The sequence below is a fragment of the Phacochoerus africanus genome, chromosome 7 (genome assembly GCF_016906955.1).
Source record: "Phacochoerus africanus isolate WHEZ1 chromosome 7, ROS_Pafr_v1, whole genome shotgun sequence".
NCBI classification, from domain to species: Eukaryota; Metazoa; Chordata; class Mammalia; order Artiodactyla; family Suidae; genus Phacochoerus; species Phacochoerus africanus.
The window spans coordinates 46,646,644-46,668,682 of record NC_062550.1 but is presented as its reverse complement, the minus strand read 5'-3'; the positions used below and the strand labels follow the sequence as shown (position 1 = coordinate 46,668,682).

Genomic DNA, 22,039 nt, shown 5'->3' with positions numbered 1-22,039 from the left:
TACCACATTTACGGTAGTATTGCCCTTTAGGGGCAGTGAGGAGAATGGAAACAGGTGCTTTAATCACATTTGCAATGTTTTCTTAAGCTGGTAGTTGGTTTATGAATTATAAAAAAAAATTTTTTTACATTGTTCAATGTCTAAAGTAATCCATAATTTTAGAAGATGTTTCCAAAGAGCTGATTCAGTATAAAACATTTTAACTCTCCTAGTTTTCCACTGTTACTTCCACTTTTTGTGCAACAGATGGTTATTTTACAGCATAAAGAAAATCAAGCACCTTGTTATGGAAACTATACAGCAGGGAGAGCATCTAGGAACCCTACATAACTCTAATTAGCTAATGACATGCTAACATGAGTTATCTTGTTATAAACTGAAGAAATCTGTTTTCTGAAGATTTTTGAGAGAGAGAGATATATACATATATATGCATATATATATATAAACGTTTCTCACCTGAAAGATTATTAATGATATGGTAAAACTTTTATTTGAGAAAAAAACCCATATACACTACACCTTAATACTGGTGAAAGGGAGTTCCCACTGTGGCTCAGTGGTTAACGAATCCGACTAGGGGACATGAGATTGCGGGTTCAAGCCCTGGCCTTGCGCAGTGGGTTAACGATCCAGCATTGCCGTGAGCTGTGGTGTAGGTTGCAGACATGGCTCGGATCCCGCGTTGCTGTGGCTCTGGCGTAGGCCGGCGGCCATGGCTCTGATTCGACCCCTAGCCTGGGAACCTCCATATGCCGAGGGATTGGCCAAAGAAATGGCAGAAAAGACAAAAAAAAAAAAAAGAAAAAAATACTGTTGACAGTAAGGAATACTACCCATATCATCCCTTACAATTCATGAGAAGTGTTCAAATGTTACCTGACTTGATCAACACTGCAGCCTTGGCATCGCTAATATTATTTTCCCTGTCTTCCCACCCCCATCTTGTGAATGAGGAAGCTGAAGATTACAAAGGTCAAGGGACTTTCCCCAGGTCTCACAGCTAGCAAGTAATATTGCTTCTTCTACCTCACCCCTCTACTGGCAGGATGGGGTGAGCTCCAGCTTGAGAGGGAGGTGGAGACAAAGCCACAGGTCCTGATTCTTCCAGTGCTGTAGAAGCAATCAAGCCAATGCATTCTCACCTGGTGATTCTGCAAGGTGCTCTTGTTTCTCTTCTCTGTCCTGAAACTGAATTAAATGTGACCACAAAGCTGACTTCCCCTGAAAGTACAAGGTATACAAGAATTTTCATTTTATAAGAAATAATTCATCAAAACGACTTCTCATCAAAACCATTCACGATGAAATGCCTATTTTGAAGCTGGGAGACCCAAGCTCATCCATTCCTAGCTGTGTGACCTTCTGAGCATTTCACTCCAAGTCTAGCGTGGGTCGTCCTCTGCCTTGTTGAAAAGATCAGCAATAGCCTGGGGAAGGGCAGCTAAGCAGAGGCCAGACAGGCAGGCATGGAAATTCTGGACTTCAGCTCGGTTGTTACTCAGTTAGGTGTGACTGGGGCGGTCTATACTGGCCACACTAGCAACCATGGAATTAAAGCCTCTAGCAGCACAGAATATATTTGTATGCAAAATACGTTTGGATACATGCAAGAGCTACAAGGAAAGAAAACTGGGGCAAGAGGAGAAAAAGAAATGGGGAGGAGAAAAGAAACAGGTACACAACAACAAACAGAAAGGGAGACAAGAGGGACAAAAGCAAAGAAATCATCTAATTTTTCTACCGTGAATAACCAGATAACTTAAAATGGCAAAGAACTGGTAACTCTAGCTAACAGATTTTTTCTTGGACAGTGACGAAAATACACACTTAATGGAATCTACAGGGGATACAGCCTCCAAAGTGAAACGTGTTGTTTTATCCTTTCCTGTTTACCAGGAAAGAGCCCCAAACCGCCTGCTAATCATGGGTTATATTTTCTTTTTCTGGAATTAAAATGCCTGTGGCGTATTTCTAGTCATCCTGTGACAAAGAAACACATCATTTAATTTTTACGATATCTTTTTCTTTTTGTTACTTTTCTTAACAGAGCTCCCAGGGGGCCTTGTCACCAGGGCCTCTTGAGACTCTTACCTGCTTGACCTGCAAGCCGTGGCTCCATATCCTTTCCAGCAGGTCACAGAGGCTGGCAATCAGGGTGTTCTCCTCCAAGCCAGTTATATTTGCTTCTCCGTGGCCCAGTTCCACTGCTTCATGTCCCATCTTCTCCACCAACATACGTTTCGTCTGAAAACATCACAGATGGTCACAGGTGTCAGCCCAGCAGTGAGACCCAAAACCATCAGGTCAATTCCTGGATCAGGAGACCTGGGTTCCTTCATCATACACTTCTAACTGCAGGTCTGGAATCACTGTGGGAGAAGGGTCTTAACCTCTGTGGTCAACTAACTGGAGTAAGACCATGATCCTTTCACTATTTTGTTAGAGAAACAGAGGGTCACTAAAGAGAGACTTTGATGCTATTTTAAAGTAGCCTCATGTAAATGCTTATGCATAACAATTTTCAGATTACTAACGAGTAATATTGGGTAATTACACCAGACTGTAATCGGTATAGAAGATGTACTGTAAGAATCTGAAATGCCATCCTCCTACCAAAACTCTATCTTAGATACTAAAAATATTCACACTTAGGTTTTTTGTTTTTTTTTTTTTTAATTGCCATACCTGCAGCATATAGAAGTTCCTGGGCAAGGGGTCAAATTGGACCTGCAGCTGCCAGCCTACATCACAGCCACAGCAATACCAGATCTGAGCTGCATCTGCAACCTATGCTGCAGCTGTGGCAACGCTGGATTCTTAACTCACTGAATGAGGCCAGGGATCAAACTTGCATCCTCATGGACACTATGTCAGGTTTTTTTTTTTTTTTGTTGTTGTTGTTGTTGTTGCTATTTCTTGGGCCGCTCCCGTGGCATATGGAGGTTCCCAGCCTAGGGGTTGAATCGGAGCTGTAGCCACTGGCCTACTCCAGAGCCACAGCAACGCGGGATCCGAGCCGCGTCTGCAACCTACACCACAGCTCACGGCAACGCTGGATCGTTAACCCACTGAGCAAGGCCAGGGATTGAACCCACGACCTCATGGTTCCTAGTCGGATTCGTTAACCACTGCGCCACGACGGGAACTCCTGTACTTAGTTTTGATTGCACTTTGGCAAAAACCACAATACAAACAGGCAGCTAAAATTTTTAACCTCTTTTTTTCCCTTCCTCTTTTTTTTTTTTGCGTTTTAGGGCCACACCTGCAGCATATGGAGGTTCCCAGGCTAGGGGTCAAACCAGAGCTACAGATGCTGGCCTACACCACAGCCACAGCAACGCAGGATCTGAGCCATATCTGTGACCTACACCACAGCCCATGGCAACACCGGATTCCCATCCCACTGAGCGAGGCCAGGGATCAAATCCACAACCTCATGGTTACTAGTTGGATTCGTTTCCGCTGCGCCATGATGGGAACGCCCCCGTCCTTTTTTTCTTAATGCACGTACTGAATATGCAGAGAAGGTACATAAGCAATGACTGTCAAATAAATGAATGAAGTTGTTGGCTAAAATGATGTTCTGAGCTTGTCAATTTGTACTGTTACCTCTGATAAACATGGACAGCTGAGAGGAGACCTCAGATATACACACAAACCCACAACAGAGCTAAGGTCTTCTTCCTTAGGGGTATATACACGCATGTATGGAAAAAGATAAGGTTCTACACAGCTGCACATAGAGACATAAACAAAACATGAGAGTTCCCTGGTGGTAGAGTGGTTAGGATTTGGCACTTTCACTGCCATGGCTTGGGTTCAATTCCTGGTCTAGGAACTGAGATCCCACATTAAACCGCTATATACCACAGTCAAAAAGAAAAAAAAAAGTGTTGCTCTTCACATAAGATGACAACATCTCTGACACAACTTCTACCTAGCTTAGTATCTGTTCATGCGGGACAGGAAGATAGCAATGACCGAAGGGTGAGGAAAACTTTGCAGGGCTCCCGTGTCACTGATTCTGTGGGTAACAATGATCCCATGGAGGTTCATGACCTCAGTACCAAACACATGAGGCGTATGGCCCAGGAAACGTGTTCTTCTGAGGAAGCTGCAGGCCCACGTGGGGGTTGGCTCAGCACATCTTAGCTTCGCATATAGAGTAAACATGAATGCACACTGTCCCACATCAGTGAATAATACGTACCTTCATTCTACATTCTTTTAATAAGCCTTCTACGAATTTCCAGTTGGTCTGTGCGATCACTGCGGGGGAGAGGTCTGACAATTTGGGTTGCCTCAGGTTTTTTCCTAAACTTCGGGCCTCTTGCATGTATTTCTAAAATTTAAAGAGTATTTTTAATGCATAGACATTAGACATTCTTCTGACCTACTTAACCTTAGTAACAAGTGCAGGAACAAGACGCAAAAAGAAAAAGGCCCTAAGTGTGTATGTGCCACATCAGTTCAAGGTTTAGCACACCAAAAGGCAGAAGGCCTCTACTGTTAGTCCTGTGAAAATGAGAGTGACAGAAACCACAGCAAGTAAAAACTCATTTTGAATAACTTCCCAATAAAACTTCCCAATAAAAAGACTGAACTAGCATTTCATCTAGTTCAGTCTTTTTACTGGAAATACCCAGGGGTGTGATTAGTCAGGATTGTGGCTGGGATGGAAACATTTGATTGTCCAAATAACACATCCAGGGTTCTCCAGGAACCCAGTGATTCTCAGATCACTGGAGTCCTCCACTCGTCTCCCCACAGATCAAGAGACTTGATGTGCTTCTAGCCTCTTGCAGTGCTGTCCAACTTGACCCACTAACCTAATCAAGTCACAAGAGTAAAATGAGGAGCTCTGGAAAATGACTGCAAAATTATATGACCTCAGGCGTATGTGCTTATTCATAAAACGGGCATAAAATAAGCCCACCTACCTCACAAGAAAGGTTAGGAGATCATTCTGAAAAGTATCATGTATTCCAAATGCAGGAGGAGCCCTCTTGTTTCTGAGACATGTTTGCTACATCCCTCCCTTTCCTTGTTTCACAATCAACAGAAAGGGGAAATAGCCTTTTTTTTTTTTCTTTTTTTTCTTTTTTAAGGGCTGCACCTGTGGCATATGGAAGATCCCAGGCTACGGGTCAAATCGGAGCTACAGCTGCCGGCCACAGCCACAGCCACAGCCACAGGAACTCAGGATCCGAGCCGCATCTGCAACCTACACAGCTCACAGCAATGTCAGATCCCCAATCTGCTTATCGAGGCCAGGGATCGAACCTGCATCCTCCTGGATATCAGTCAGGTTAGTTTCCACTGTGCCACAATGGGAACTCCAGGAAATATCCTATTTTTTTTAGGAGACACTGACAGCTCAGACAGGGCCATAGAAATGCAGACCTTTCTGCTCTTGAACTTTGATTAGTTAACTCCCAGGGCAGGGGGAAAAAATCCCTATACAACATTAGCACAGGACAGTTGCTGTCTCTCTTCTTTCATGATACCTGCAAAAGCTCATCCAGATACCTTATGTTTGTACCAGGACTACAGGGCAGAATCTCCAAAAAGCCTAAGTGTCTTAGGTCCATATTTAGAGAATAATTGCTCTAAATTATATAGTAAAAGCAGTAGTTTGTTGGGGGGAGAGAGAGAGAGAGAGGCTGCAAGCCAGCACATCCTCCCACAGACACATATGTGAAATCTATCTTTACTATCTTAAGGGAAGAATTTGATATAACAGAAAGATGTGTAAAATCCTTTGCATTCTTTAAATGAGAGGGAGTCTGCACATTTAATAAATTTCCCCTTTGGAAGAAAAATAACCTGCTAAATCTGGCACAATGTGTTAAAAATCCCACCAATTAGGTACGAATCCATTTAGCTCCTAGCCTCCTTGACAAAAGGCAGCATTAACAAAACAAACAGTTTTCTTTAGAATGTAATTATTTTAAGGACAGATTTAAAAATTCAATAAACTCTGTAAGCATTTAGTTGCCATGACAGTTGTGTATACTTCTTTCTGCTTCAAATCTTTTCAAAAAGAAGGTGAAAGAAAGAGGGAAAATTGACAGAGTCAACTATCACCACTAGGGAAATTAAGTGTAACAAGGTCTAGTGAAACATCCAGAAGGTTAGTTTCACTTTCTGTTTGTTTGTTTTTATCTGTTGTTTTAGGGCCACACTTGTGTCATATGGAAGTTCCCAGGTTAGGGGTCAAAATGGAGCTGTAGCTGCCAACCTACGCCACAGCCACAGCAATTTGGGATCCAAGCCTTGTCTGGGACCTACACCACAGCTCATGGCAACACCAGATCCTTAACCTCCTGAGAGGCCAGGGATCAAACCTGCATCCTCATGGATATGACTCAGGTTTGTTACCACTGAGCCACAATGGGAATTCGTGAAGCTTAGTTTTTAAATAAATAAAAGCAGGAAATCAAAAGTTTCAAAAAAACCAATCTATGATATGACAGGGATAGTATCTGAGATTATAATACCTGCATTTCCTCTCATTTCAGGTTGTACTGATGTTATTTGGAATATTACAAACTAGAGGTAAATGTTGGTAAAAAACAAATGTTAACTGTCAGTTGTTGAAAGAGCTCTGTTTCTCCCCTAGCCTCAACTCCTCCATCTTTTGGACCTGTGCAAATGCAGAGAGAACCACTCCAAGCCTCAACTCTCCAGAGAGTTAAGTATCAAACTTGGCTTAGGAAGAAACACACAGGCTAGAAAGAAAGGAGTGAAGCACACAGTCAGGCAAGAGGCTAGGAAGAAACCTCTGGCGTTTTTCTTTTGTTTGAAATATATGAATAATTAGACTCTTAAAAGTCAACAACTGGATGAAAAATTAAGCACTGTTTAAAGTTTATGTTCTATTTCACGAATGAAGGCAAGCTAGAATGGGGCTGTCCTTTGAGTGGCCACATTCATGATCACCCAGCACATCCAGGGCAGATTTAGTATCAGCGAAGAGTGAACTAACACCACAGGGCGATGCACAAAGTCTTCTCCTGAGCATCTCTGCTGAAGCTACAAAATGAGCAACATTCCATGGACAGGCACAGATTGGATACAGGAGTGGCTCGAGACCTGTCCTCACAGCAAGAAGGGAGGCTGCTTCTGCATGTTGCAAAAATAGAACAGTGCCTTTACAGCAAACAAGTAATGATAAAAACATGATTTTCTTTGGGGACAGCTGGAGGAAAAGGTGTATTTTAAGATGAAAAATGGAGAAAAAAGGGTAACCTTTCACAAGGGGAATGGTTTTATAATAAAGTCCATTTCTCCACAGACAGAAATCACCCCCAGGTTTCTTCATTTCTGCCTAAGCCAAAACCAACAAAGCAGAAGGAACTACCCATGAAAATATATCCTATTATTTAATAAACACTGAACTGATTGCTCTTTAGTACAGGCTCTCCCTGAATTTTCTAACAAACACCCTGTCCCTCTTCACAAGCTTGTGAAGAGACCACTATAAAGTAAAGTCAATTGATTCTAATATATCATCATAGGAAAAAACTACCACCAGAAGTCCTAAGTGACTCAGGCCCTCAGGTGAGTAGCTGTTCGGTGCAACCCAGTGTGCAGGGCTACTAGGAAGAGTGGGCCTAGCCTTGCCTTTGTGTGTCCAGCTGACTTTAGGCAAGCCTCTTGGACTTTAGATAAATCATGTTAAGTTGGACAAAGTTACCTCAAAGGCTCCTCTTAGCACTAAGATTCTATATTGATGATCTGATTTTCTTGACCATATAAAATACAGACCAGGAATAAGGAAGGATAGATTAAAACACTGTGGAGCTAAAACGCAGCAAAAGAAAAGCTGTTTGAAATGAATCACTTCTGCACTTTTGTAAAAGGCTTAAATGAAAGAAAATGTGAATATTTAATATATTTCCCCTTTGGAAGAAAAATGGTGTCCTAAATCTAGTCCTCCCCTACCCCCTCAAAAAATACCACTGATTAGGGATTCGAATATTCAGTTTTACTTGCCACCTGTACAGAATGACTCTCATTAGCACAAACCACCACAAAAAGGTGCCAATCACCAAAGGAAGTGGAGAGCTAAGAGTTCACGTCATGAAGTGATGGGAGGCATTTTAGATACACTCACGCGTGTGGATAATTCAAGGAACAGCAAAGACAAGATTCGGGAACATCTGCAAAGCACTTTCAGGCAAAGAACATACCAGGCAGCGCTCAGAGAAGGATTTTTTAGGAAGTCGTGCAGGAGGAGGTAGACCCTGATCCCACTCCCAGAATGCCATGGAGTTCTGACAGACCACAAGTTCCCCCGAAGGCTAAGAGGACGGAAAAGTGCCAATGACAAAAGCAAAAAAAAAAAAAAAAAAAGAAAAAAGAAAAAAAGAAAAGGAGAGGGAGAAAGAGACAAGCAAAACAGGCATGCATATGATAAAGTCACAGCAGACGAGAAGGGGGAGAAGAAATGTAGTAGCACAAAGGAAAGCAGTAGACAGGCTATGCTTCAGTTCTTAAGAAAACAGAAAATAGTTAACACATCTTCTGATTGCATTTTCCTTGGATCACAAGGAAAAATTATTTATCATCATTCAAATGTGCAATCATTTTATTTTCAAGTAGTACAAATAAAGCATAAAAATCTCAATTTAAAATAATTTAAAAACACCTCTAAAAATGGTGTCAGCAAGTCATGTACAAAGCACAGGCAAATATATCTTTACTAAGTTTAAATTATACTTAAAACTTAAAAAGTCTATACTTATAAAATTTTTTCCCTATAAGAGACATATTGATCAAAAATTTATCTTCTATGGTCAGAGTGACTTGTTTTAGAGTCTGATTTTAGATGTATTAAAACCACAAAAATGGAAAAAGGGGTGTTTTCAGCTCTAAGTATGAAAGGATTACTATTTTAAAATACAACTGAATAATTTTTTTTAGAAGAATGCAAAAGAACCTACACGGTGACACGTGCTGGGCTAATAAGTAAGCCTAGTTCCCAGCTCTTGCTTCGAGGCATCCCAGGAAGGCAGCCCACATACCTCCCTCAAGTCGCTGTCCAGCCCAACGTGTTCGGAATGTTGGCGAAGGCGGTCTTTCCTGCGCTGTGCAGTGGCACTGCGACTCACCCAGCGACTGAAGGAACAGAAGGTGCAAGTTAAACAAACGCAAAAAATGTGAGCCCTTGTCTTTGTATTTTTTTTTTGGCCTTGCTTATAGCATGTGCAAGTTCCCCAGCTAGAGCTCAAACCTGCGCCAGAGCAGTGACCTGAGCCACTGCAGAGACAACACTGGATCCTTAATCTGCTGTGCCACGAGGGAGTTCCTCGTGGCACAGCAGATCACTGTCTTTAAAACAGAATGATCACTTGTCTTTAAAACAGAATGGGAGTGGCTCGAGGTTATCAGCGGCGTCTTTGCAGGGTTGGGGTGCAGGTTCGATCCCTGGCCTGGCACAGTGGTTAGGTTCCCATTGCCACAGCTGGGAACATGCCTCAGGACAGCCAAAAAAGAAAAGAAAAAAAGGCCCAGAAAGAACGTACTGTTCAAAACCAAAGACCAACAATACCTTTTTTTCAATCAAATCTTAAAAAAAATACACCACCTTTATTGAGATATAGATACCATACTATTTACCCATGTAAAACATCCAATTCAGTGGTCTTTAGTATATTCAGAGAGACTTGTGACCGTCACTACGATCGATGGTTTTTTGTTTTTTTTTTTAACTGAGGTTATAAAATGTACAGCACCTCTCTGTACTGGTCCTCTCCTTTCTACCTTACCTACCCAACAGAGCACCAAACCTGGATGGAGACCACTTTCTCATCTCCCTTTCTCATATCCATGTAGATCAGTTCCCGAGTTCCCTCATGACCATCATGCATCACTTCACCTCCCCGTCTCAACTCTCCCCCATTCCCTGCAAAGCCTATTCTAAACCTTTCACGTTATCCTCAAGTGCCTCCACTCAACTGATGACCCAGCCTTGCCTCTCTCTTCCTGTCCTCCTCTTCAATGAGGCACATACACATCTTTCTTCTAATCCCAAAATATAATTAACATATATTGGCCACGGCTCAAAAATATTTCTTCCTCTAGGACCTGACGAGTTAGTTTTCTCTTGCCTTTTCCACCCTGCTCCATTAGAAAGCTCTTGTGCTGTTATCTTCACTTCTTCTCTCTGTACTGAGTATTGCTCTTCAGCTGATCTCTCTCTCAATACCCAACAGTTACATCTAAATCTGTTTTTTCATGCTTCTCATGTAAAATTTCTTAAGAAAAGTTTATCTTATTTTTTTAATGATTTTTATCTTTTCCATCATAGCTGGTTTACGTGTTCTATCAATTTTCTACTGTACAGCAAGGTGATCCAGTCACACATACATATATACACTCTTTTTCTCATATTATCACGCTGCATTGTAAGTGACTACATATAGTTCCCACTGATCTCATTGCTTATTCATCCCAAAGGCAATAGTTTGCATCTATTAACCCCCAATTCCTGGTCCATCCCACTCCCTCCCCCTTCCCCTTGGCAACCACAAGTCTGTTCTCTAAGACCATGATTTTTTTTTCTGTGGAAAGGTTCATTTGTGATATTTGCATATATTAGATTCCAGATACAAATGATAGGTTCATTTGCATATATTAGATTCTAGATATAAATGATATCACATGGTATTTGTCTTCCTCCGACTTATTTCGCTTAGTATGAGAGTCTCTAATTCCATCCATGTTGCTGCAAATGGCATTACTTTGTTCTTTTTAAAGGCTGAGTAGTAGTCCATTGTGTATATATACCACATCGTCTTAATCCAATCATCTGCTGATGGACATTTAGGTTGTTTCCATGTCTATTGTGAATAGTGCTACAATGAACATACAGGTGCATGTGTCTTTTTCAAGGGAAGTTTTGTCTGGATATATGCCCAAGAGTGGGACTGCTGGGTCACATGGTAGTTCTATATTTAGTTTACTAAGGTACTTCTGTACTATTCTCCATAGTGGTTGTACCAATTTACATTCCTACCAACAGTGTAGGAGGTTCCCTTTTCTCCCCATCCTCTCCAGCACTTGTTATTTGTGGATTTATTAGTGGTGGCCATTCTGACTGGTGTGAGGTGGTACCTCATGGCAGTTTTGATTTGCATTTCTCTAATAATCAGTGGTGGTGAGCATTTTTTCATGTGTTTGCTGGCCATCTGTATATCTTCTTTGGAGAAATGTCTATTCAGGTCTTTTGCCCATTTTTCAACTGGGTTGTTGGCTTTTTTGCTGTTGAGTTGTATAAGTTGTTTGAATATTTTAGAGATGAAGCCCTTGTCAGTTGCATCATTTGAAATTATTTTCTCCCATTCTGTAAGTTGTCTTTTTGTGTTTTTTTTATGGTTTCCTTTGCTGTGCAAAACCATGCCAGTTTGATTAGGTCCCATTGGTTTATTTTTGCTGCCTTGGGAGACTGACCTGAGAAAACATTTGTAAGGTTGATGTCAGTCTTTTTTTTTTTTTTTCTATTTCTTTGGGCCGCTTCTGTAGCATACGGAGGTTCCCAGGCTAAGGGTCGAATCTGAGTGGTAGCCACCGGCCTACGCCAGAGCCACAGCAACCCAGGATCCGAGCCGCATCTGCGACCTACCCCGCAGCTCATGGCAATGCCGGATCATTAACCCACTGAACAAGGGCAGGGAGCAAACCCACAACCTCATGGTTCCTAGTCGGATTCGTTAACCACTGCGCCACGACGGGAACTCCTGTTTAAGTCTTAAAGCCACCTTGAGTTTATTTTTGTGCATGGTGTGAGGGTGTGTTCCAGTTTCACTGATTACATGGCAGCTGCCCAGTTTTCCCAGCACAACTTGCTGAAAAGACTGTCTTTTTCCCAAGAAAAGGCTAGATGTAAGGTCTTTACTTATTTATTATTGGCTCAAATCAGCTTCTTCTGAAAATGCTCTTAAAGCCATTTATAGCCCTGCCAATCCAATGGCTATCACTCAATTCTTAGCTTATTCAAACTCTCTGATGATCACTCTTTCTACTTTAAAACTCGTTATCTTCAACCACCTCAGTGTTTCCAATGGGATAAACTCTCTCACGTCTGAGGATGAAGTTCTCTCCCAACTTCTATTCATCTTCCAGAGAGCTTCAGATGCCCCACAGAAAGTTAGGATTCCTCCAAATCTAAATTAGCTACCCCTCTTACCTCTCCAATTGCAGTAGCTATCACAGGGTGTTGCAATTACTTATCTCTATTTTCTATACAATCTTCTCTACTACAAACGCTTGAAGGGCTGGTATCAAGTTTGTTAGGCATTTCATTGGCAGAGTCCACTATACCACCTGCCCCTTCTATGAACACACCCTAAATAAATGTAAGCAGAGACATAGTCTAACATTTAGGTTTATAGCCATTCATCACAGCACATATGCAATAATCAATTCTGTGTTTCCTTTATTCTAAGAATCAAATTTTGGCTTTTAAATGGTCCTAAAACTAGAATGACTTCTATACCATATACATGTTTAATGTGTAACTTTTTCATAAAGCTTCTGAATTAACAGCAAATCTCACAAGCAACAATTACTTAGAATCAAGTAAACATACTCAAAGCAACCTAAACGTCAAAGGTAAGGGGTGCTATACATTGGAAGATCATATAGTCTTTTAAAAATTAAGTTACTAGGAATATCAATAATATGGAAGAATAATGAATGGTATGATAATGAATGAAAAAGCAAGATACAACACTATAAAAAATTCTCTGGATTTGTACAGAAACATATAAAACAAGTATGGACATGCACACATACGATCTATGCAATAGAAGAGCGTAATACCAAATGATAAAACTCATGGTGATGGCATTATAGGTGGTTTTTTTTTTTTTTTTTCTTTTTTATGGCCACACCTGTAGCATATGGAAGATTCCAGGCTAGGGGTTGAATTGGAGCTGCAGCAGCAGGCCTACACCACACCCACAACAACAGTATCCTCACGGATACTGTGTCAGGTTCTTAACCTGCTGAGCCACAACAGGAACTCCTAGGTAGTTTTATTTTTAATTTACTTATTTATTTTAAATTTATTTATTTTTTGGCCACCCAATGGAATATGGATTCCTGGGCCAGTGATCAGATCCAATCCACAGCTGTGACCTACATCACTGTACTATAGTGGAAACTCCAAATACATACGCAGTTTTTTCATTTGTTCATTTTTTCCTTTTCTGGCCTCGCCTGTGGTATATGGAAGTTCCTGGGCCAGGGACTGAATCTGAACCAGAGCTTCGGTTCAGCTGCAGCAATGCTGTGTCCTTAACCTATGTATCTGGCCAGGGATCAAACCAGTGCCTCCACAGAGAGAAGCCACATCATTAACCCACTGTGCCAGAGCAAGAACTCCTGCCCATTTTTTTAACTGGGTTGTTTTTCTAATGTTGAGTTGTAGGAGTTGCTTATATACACGTTGAATATTAATCCCTTATCGGTAGGTCGTATCATTTGCAAATGTTTTCTCCCATTCAGTAGCTTGTCTTTTTGTTTTGTCAATGGTTTCCTTTGCTATGTAAAGCTAATAGGTCACACTTGTTTATTTTTGCTTTCACTTTCTTTGCTTTAGGAGAGAGATCCAAAAAAATACCACCACAATTTATGTCAAAGAGTGTTCCACTTACGTTTCCTTCATACATCAAACTATTTTAAAAGACTTCTCGGGTCTTGACTTATTGTCCCGATGACTGTGTATTCATTGCACTATTCCAGGAATATTTACTCTTGAGTGTGTCCCTGACAGCACAGAGCTATATACAAGTTAAGAAATGAATTTATACTTCTGCCATTCACTAAAGTCCTATTACCTTAGTGACAATTCACTATTTAAACATTTTTTATTAATAAAATATCCAATTTACAAAAAGTTTAAATAAGAATGTTGCTTCTTTTGTTGCTTTTTAAATAATTTATATATGCTTTTGATATCAAATTGATAAATCATCTCATCTCAGTCTGCTATTTATTTATTTTACTTTTTAGGGCCACACCTGCAGCATAGGGAGGCCCCCAGGCTAAGGGTCTAATTGGAGCTACAGCTGGCAGCCACAGCCACCACCACAGCAATGCGGGATCAGAGCTACGTCTATGACCTACACCATAGGTCACGGCAATGCCGGATCCTTAACCCACTGAGCAAGACCAGGGATCAAACCTGCAGCCTCATTGTTCCTAGTTGGATTTGTTTCCGCTGTGCTACAACAGGAACTCCTCAGTCTGCTATTTAGAGGAAGACTGGATAATTATGATAAAAACGGTGGCAAAGAAAGGCAGACCCTCTTAAGACAGTTTAAAAAAAAAATAAAAAAAAAAGGTTTATATTGAGAAAAAAATGTTCAGAGTTGTAGAGACAGATTTTTTAGGTAGACTCCTTGGAAATGTCCCTAAAGCAAAATCCATAAAAGACTGTAAAAAGGATATAAAGAGAACTGGGGTGACTGAAAAGATCCAGAATGAAAGTATATCAAGAAACTGATAGAGTCGGTTTTTTGTTTTTTTTTTTCTTTTTTTCTTTTTAGGGCCGCACACACGGCATATGGAGGTTCCCAGGCTAGGGGTCTAATCGGAGCTGTAGCCCCTGGCCTATGCCACAGCCACAGCTGCATCTGCGACCTACACCATAGCTCAGGGAAATGCCAGATTCTTAATCCACTGAGAGAGGCCAGGGATCAAACCTGTGTCCTCATGGATACTAGTCAGATTCGTTTCCGCTGAGTACACGGCAGGAACTCCCTGATAAAAATTCTTTATTTGACCAAACTTTAGTCAGACTCTTGAACCTTCTCCTAAGCCCACCTGTGCCTTTCTTTGCAAAATTAGGAAGAACCTTGCTAGGTCAATTTAGCGACACCATCCCTACTCTCTATGATCATTCTGATCAGGTTCTGAATTCACTGCCATCTCCCACAGTGATGTCTGATCACCCAGGCTGGCCTTCAGCAAGAATCCTTGTTAGGTCATCTTAGTCAGAATCCCCCCTTATCCCTGATGTTTCCTTTTAGGAATTTTCTATCCACTGATCTCCACTCTGCTCCTTGGTGATAAATTCCCACTTGGCAATGCAGTATTCAGAGTGGAGTCTAATCTCCCCCCACTGCAAGACCCCATGCTGTGGTCCTACACCTTGAATAAATGTGGCCCTCCTTGAATAAAGTCTATGAATATTTTTTTCTTGAATACCTCAAAGAAAAATATAAACACCAGCTGATAAAGTTATGTAATAAATAAAGAGGCAGGGCAAAATACAAGTAACACAATGTATAAAGACCTGGAGGCTCTGGCAACAGCTGTGTAGCAAAAAAGTCAGTGTAAGATAGTAAAATTTGCTCAGAGATTTAAAAAATTAGGGTTACTAGGCAGTGGTTCAAATAAATAGTAAAAATATGAAATAGATTAAAAACACCAGGAGTTCCTATTGTGGCGCAGGAAACAAATCCGACTAGGAACCATGAGGTTGCGGTTTCAATCCTTGGCCTTGCTCAGTGGGTTAAGGATCCAGTGTTGCTGTGAGCTGTGGTGTAGGTCGCAGACTCCGCTCAGATCTAACGTTGCTGTGGTTTTGGCATAGGCCAGCAGCAACAGCTCCCATTAGACCCCTAGCCAGGAACCTCCATATGCATTGGGTATGGCCCTATAAAGTCAAAAAGACAAAACAAAAACAAAAATAAAAACAGCTAATCTAGACTTGCGGCTGCCCAATGGGAGAGGGAGGGAGTGGGAGGGATTGGGAGCTTGGGGTTATCAGATACAATTTAGAATAGATTTTACAAGGAGATCCTGCTGAGTAGCATTGAGAACTATGTCTAGATACTCATATTGCAACAGAACAAAGGGTGGGGGAAAAAATATATACATGTAAGGATAACTTGATCCCCTTGCTGTACAGTGGGGAAAAAAAATCAGCTAATGAACTTATATAATGAATAAAGAAAAGGAGCAGAATACACATGCCTGAACATTTCTTTTGGCAGGGAGAAGTGGAAAAGCACAAAAGATAAGGATAAATGGTAATTTACATGATGTAACTGTATCTCATTCTGTGAGACAAAATGGCAAGTTTAATTTTCCTTTCTTTCTTTCTTTCTTTCTTTTTTTTTTTTTTTTTTTGCTTCTTAGGGCCAAATCTGCATCATATGGAAGTTCCCAGGCTTGGGGTTGAATTGGAGCTTCAGTTGCTGGCTTACAGCACAGGCCAGTTTTGAACTGCATCTGCGACCTACACCACAGCTCACAGCAATGCTGGATACTTACTTAACCCACCGAGCAAGCACAAGGATTGAACCACCACCTTCACGGATACCAGTCAGGTTCGTAACCTGCTGAGCCACAACAGGACCTCCCTAGTTTTATTTTCAAAACACAGAAATGAGCATGTGAATGACTCTGAAGTCCACACATTCCCAGTCTTGTTAAGTAATTCATTTATTCTTTGCATTATTAAGCATCATTTACTAGCTATAATTTTGCCAAAGGTGATCACATTTGCTGAAGTACTAAAGACAGCTTATTTGCTTCTGCTTTGTAAGTAGCATATGAAATTCTAATAGTTGATCAACCATTTGCATAGGCATGGTTATAGATCCCTTTACCCTCTAATTAGTTCTGAGATTTTTTCTCTTTCAGACTGTAATCTAGTCGAAAATGTAAAGCTTGGGGCTCTGTGTGGAAATGGGAAAACTTGAGATTATATAAGATTGAAAGCAATAAAATACAGCAGTAAGATTTTAAAATTGAAATCTTCCCTCCTAAGCAGTCCCTATACTTCTTTCCCTGCTTTATTTTTCTTCACAAACCTTATCACTTTCTGACAGGTTACCTATTTTACATATTAAGTTGTCTTGTTTGCTTCCTCATATTGAAAGCAGAGATTTTCATTATTTTATTCATCGCTAAACTCCCAATGAACGGGACAGTGCCTTGCATATAGCAAGGGTTCCATAAATATTTGCCAAGTGAATGAGTAAGTACTCTAATGCTACTGAAAGAAAATAAAAACTATGTAAATGAATGGTCTACCCACATCAAAGTGATTTAAAAAATTAGGATATTTTACAAACACAAGAAAAAAATTGATTAAGCTGATGACTAGTCTGTACTGATGATAAACTTATCCACTTCAGAAAAATAGCCTATGGTATTTATTACACTCATCTGGAATGTATGAATCGATAAGGGTCAGCATCTTTTAGCACATTTTAAGTTTAGTGTTTATAAAAGCAGAGATAGCTCTTCAGTGGAGCATGAAACTTCAAGTTAACTAAGGTAAATCAGGTAAAACTTTCAGTCATAAGCTCTTTATTTCTGCCTTGTAAGCAGCATATTAAATTCTCTCTGCTAATTTCCTCCCCAAGGCTTCACTTGCATTATCTGTAAGAGAGGAAGATTTCATTCTGAATACATAACTATTTCCTGTTTATAGTCTTCATTAAAGTTAAAACAGCCTATTTAAATAAGAGTTCAATCAAATAAAACTTTTCAGAAATTAACCTTTTTCTTTACTGCATAGTGCTCCGTTCCCAAATTATGTACAAGAATACTGGTGGTGAAGATTTTCCAGACTTCCACAGTCTTTATGAATGAGACATCATGAACATGGTGCCAGGAATAAAGGAGACCTGGGTTATAATCCTAACCTTGCCACTAACCCAAGCTTGTACTTTTACCAACATGTAACAATGGCCCCATTTCAGGGTTAGGCTACATAATCTCAATCTTTACTTTATGTAGCTCTTCAGGAGGGACAATGGCACCTGAGAATGTATCTTGCTTCTCAAAGTGTAATCCTACCTTCTTTTGGGTCCCCCCTTTTAACAGAGCCCAGTGAGGCAGAAGGGAGGCATGTGAGGGCTCTTTCATTCTGAAAGGCCTCATTAGATTGATATGACAGGTGTTCAATATTTTAGGTTATTCAAAATTTTGGGGGGGCTACCAAAGCAAAATATCCAACTCTAAGAGTAATCACATGTCACCTTCATATTAGAGTAACAGCCAGAAGTACATGCAGTATAATGGTTAAGTGCTTGGGCCCCTGAATCAGCAGTCGTAGGTCTGAATCCTATTTTTACCACTTTCTAACTATGTGATCCTGAAAGCAAGTTGTTGACTATCTCTGAGCCCCAATCATAAAAATGGGTGAAACAACAGGCTTCATCAGTAGGGATACGTTTGTAATAAGGATGATGAGCTAATACACTTAATGCAGTCAGCAGAGAAGCTAGTGCAGACCAGCTTAATAATATTAGCTATTATTATCAGCAGCATCACCTCCACAATCAATATTCTTTTGGCATACAGAAGGCTCAACTGGCAGGAAGGGCGCTGCTTTCTGAAAGTAGAAAAAAATGGGCTACATGGAAGGATAATAACTATTTTGAGTAAAGCAGTGATGAAAATTTCCAAACTTTCTGACTCAGATTTGAAAGGGGGTGGATATTTATAGTGATAAATACAAGCCTACCTCATTTTTACTGTGCTTTAAAGATACTGTTTTGTTTTGTGTGTGTGTGTGTGTGTGTGTGTGTGTGTGTGTGTGTTTGTTTTGGCTGCACCCATAGCATGCTAAAGTTCCCAGGCCAGGGACTGAACTTGAGCCACAGCTGTGACCCGAGCCACAGTAGTGACAACACTGGATCCTTAACCCACTGAGCCACAAGGGAATTCGGAAGATGCTGTATTTTTTACGAATTGACAATTTGTGGTAACCTGTGTTGTCAGATGATGGTTAGTATTTTTAAGCACTAAAGTGTTTTTGTTTTTGCTTCTTAAAAAGAGCCGCACCAGTGGCATAGAGGCTAGAGGTCGAATGGGGCCGTAGCTGCTGGCCTACACCACAGCCACAGCAATGCAGGATCTGAGCCGCATCTGTGACCTAGACCACAGCTCACAGCAATGCCAGATGCTTAATCCACTGAGCAAGGCCAGGGTTTGAACCTGTGTCCTTGTGGATGCTAGTCAGATTCGTTAACCTCTGAGCCACGACAGGAACTCCAGCACTGAAGTATTTTAAATTAAGATATCTATATTGTTTTTTTAGACATAATGCTATTGCACACTTAATAGACAGCAGCATAGTGTAAACATAATTTTTATATGCACTGGGAAACCGAAAAATTCTTCCTTTATTGTGCTAGTCACTTTACTGTGGTAATCTGGAACCAAACCCACAATATCTCAAAGGTATGCCGGTATTAGACTCCAAAAGGAAAAGAAACAGCAATGTATATGCTACTGTAACTGTTTTCCTTAATTCATACATCTTTTTTCCTTTGATGTATTTGCTATCACTGTAGTTTTCTCACATGTAGACCTAAATGAATCAATAATTCTGACACATTTCAGAATTTTTTTTTTTTGGTCACACCTATGGTATATGGAAGTTCCCAGGCTAGGGGCTGAATCAGAGCTACAGTTGCCAGCCTATACCACAGCCATAGCAACACCAGATCCAAACCGCACGTGCGACCTACACCACAGCTCACGCCAACGCCGGATCCCCAACCCGCTGAACGAGGCCAGGGATGGAACCCACCTCGTCATGGATACTAGTCAGATTCATTTCTACTGCGTCATAATGGGAACTCCAGAAACATATTTAACGGAACACTTGCAGCTGGGAAAATGGTAAGGGCTTCATTCCTTTCTGGTTATTAAAAATAGGACATTAACAGTAGAAACAAGGATTCGCAAATATTACCACACATATATGAACCCCAAGAGATTCCAGATGGCACAATACTTAGGGTACAGTGTTTATTAAATCAAATCAAGCAACACCATCACATGTGATAAAGATAATTTACTAAGTTTTCTTTTTTCCTGACCAATAAAATCATAGCAAGTATCTTGGGAAATAAGCAAGTACCAAAAACTGTGTAACACACAGCTCAGCAAATCATCTGGGAGACAGAAATATCATACTTGTAAGCCATCTTTCAAGAACCTTCAAATTACGTTTTAGTTTGCACTATACAGGATAAAGGGCATAGTTCCACTGTCTCATTCCCCTCACTGATTTTATACTTGCCTCCTGACAATTCTGGTTGGTCAGTGCCATTCTGTGTACCCAGTGTCTCCCACAATCTTCTATCCCATTTCTTTGCCACTGCCTGGCTTTTCCCTTTCCTTCTCTGAGACTCTTCAATAAAATCACAGAATGTCAGAGTGTTTGCAGATGAGAAAAGAAGGAAATGAGTCCCACTTGTCTAAGGATCCTAAGCTGGGTAGTGGTCAGGAATGAACTAAATTCCAGAACTGCTGATTTCCAATTCAAAGCTTTCTTTCTAACATACCATTCCTACCCTGCTTTGAATTATTTTCTTGTAAAATCCTTCTTTATTACATACTTGTTAATAAAATACTTGTATTTACCTAAAATCAAGAATTTCCCTAAACCCAAACAACTGTTTTCAATTCTAATCATACTCAGATATTTTCTGAATGGAATCATCTACCATAATGATAGGGTTTAATCTTTATTTTTGGTTGTTTCATAATTTCTGCACTTGATACTTAAAAGTATAAAGATGGTGTCGTGGGTTGAAGTATGTCTCCCTAAAAGATATGTTGAAGCCTTAATCCCAATACCTAGGAATGTTATTTGGAAATAGAGTCTTTCCACATGTAATCAAGTTAAGATGAGGTCATTAGGGTGGGCCCTAATCTAACATGACTGCTGTCCTTATAAGAAGAGAGAAATTTAAACAGGGAGGCATAGAGGGAAGGTAGCTACCAAGTTGCAGGCAGAGACTGGAGTTAGGTTACTACAAGCCAAAGAATGCCTGGAGCTACCAGAAGCTGGAAGGGTCAAGAACAGTTCCTCTCCAACAGGCCTTGGAGGGAGCATGGCCTTGACAATACCTTGATTTTTAGACTTCTAGCTTCCAGAACTGTCAAAGAATAAATTTCTACTGTTTTAAGCCACCAAGTTTGTGGTGCTTAGTTACAGCAGTTCTAGGAAACTAACACAGGTGGTAAAAGTATAACTTTTCTAATTCCTTTAGAGAGTATTAGCATTAAACTTCAACATAGGCATCTAAAATGAAACTATTCCCAAGCGCACATCACTTAAGAAAAAACTCTCTAGTCTTTGGATTTTCTTACATGATGGAATTAAAGTCGAAAAGTCATTGAGTGTCAACTCATATTTCAAATGGGTTACTTTGGTCTTTGAAAAAAATGAGATTGATAAAATGTTTAAGCATTTCTCATTAGAGGTGCAGAGCACTGCACCTTCATTCACTCCTTCAACTAACTACCCAAGGATGTGCTTACTTGTTATTCGTTGGTCCTGTTGCCAAGACATCAGACTGTAGCTTTGGAAAGAATCCTTGCTCGTATTTGCCTTGACCAATTTTCATATCAAGCAGATGTGGGTGGATTGCAGTGTGATCCATTTTCATCAGTCGCTGCTCAATTGATTGCGCTATAAATTAAATGCATAACACATTAGAGACATTTCATTCACTAAATCTTAAAAAAAAAAAAAAACAGTGCTTCTTCCACTCATGCAAGTGACAAGAAACTCAAATCTTTCTGACAGTCTGAAATAGATTTTTACAAAAGCTCTCCAGAAATCAGCATAATGTAAGTACAAAAGGTTAGTTTTAAGTATACACTAGATAATTAATTCTCATGGTATTTTCTGCATTTGTCAAACACAGGGAAGTGGGGTTAAAAAAAATCCATAATTTAGTATTGAAATAGTTTCCTCTAAGTAGGAAATACAATATTCTTAATGAAAATATGGTTCTAAGTACAACATTAAAGAAAACAATGGCAGATTAAAAATATTTTCTTTGAGCCAAAAGACAAGTAAACGGAAGGAAAAAGCAAGCATTCAAGCCTTATGTTACTTTATTTCTTTGTGCAAAGATCCATTAAATATTCATGCTTCTCCACTTGTAAAAACAAGGAACTGTGTCAAGTATATTACTCACTTTTAGCAACAGTCACATTCTCACTAGTAGGAGTCATTCAGGGGTGCTTATTAGATCAAAGG

The 22,039-nt window shown here is 40.3% G+C and overlaps 1 protein-coding gene across 6 annotated transcripts in view; it reads right to left on the bottom strand.

Moving 5' to 3' along the window:
* Window positions 1-22,039, bottom strand: part of DENND5B (DENN domain containing 5B) — a 221,323-nt gene that overhangs the window by 45,521 nt on the left and 153,763 nt on the right. For 3 of the 6 annotated variants that reach the window (XM_047787272.1, XM_047787273.1, XM_047787274.1), the window contains 6 exons: window positions 21,313-21,463; window positions 9,033-9,126; window positions 8,199-8,309; window positions 4,214-4,345; window positions 2,095-2,247; window positions 1,146-1,224 (listed from right to left, as the gene is read on the bottom strand). In XM_047787272.1, coding sequence (XP_047643228.1) covers window positions 1,146-1,224; window positions 2,095-2,247; window positions 4,214-4,345; window positions 8,199-8,309; window positions 9,033-9,126; window positions 21,313-21,463 — 720 coding nt within the window. The remainder of the gene's footprint in view (window positions 1-1,145; window positions 1,225-2,094; window positions 2,248-4,213; window positions 4,346-8,198; window positions 8,310-9,032; window positions 9,127-21,312; window positions 21,464-22,039) is intronic. The other 3 variants (XM_047787275.1, XM_047787276.1, XM_047787277.1) reach the window with 1 other exon arrangement.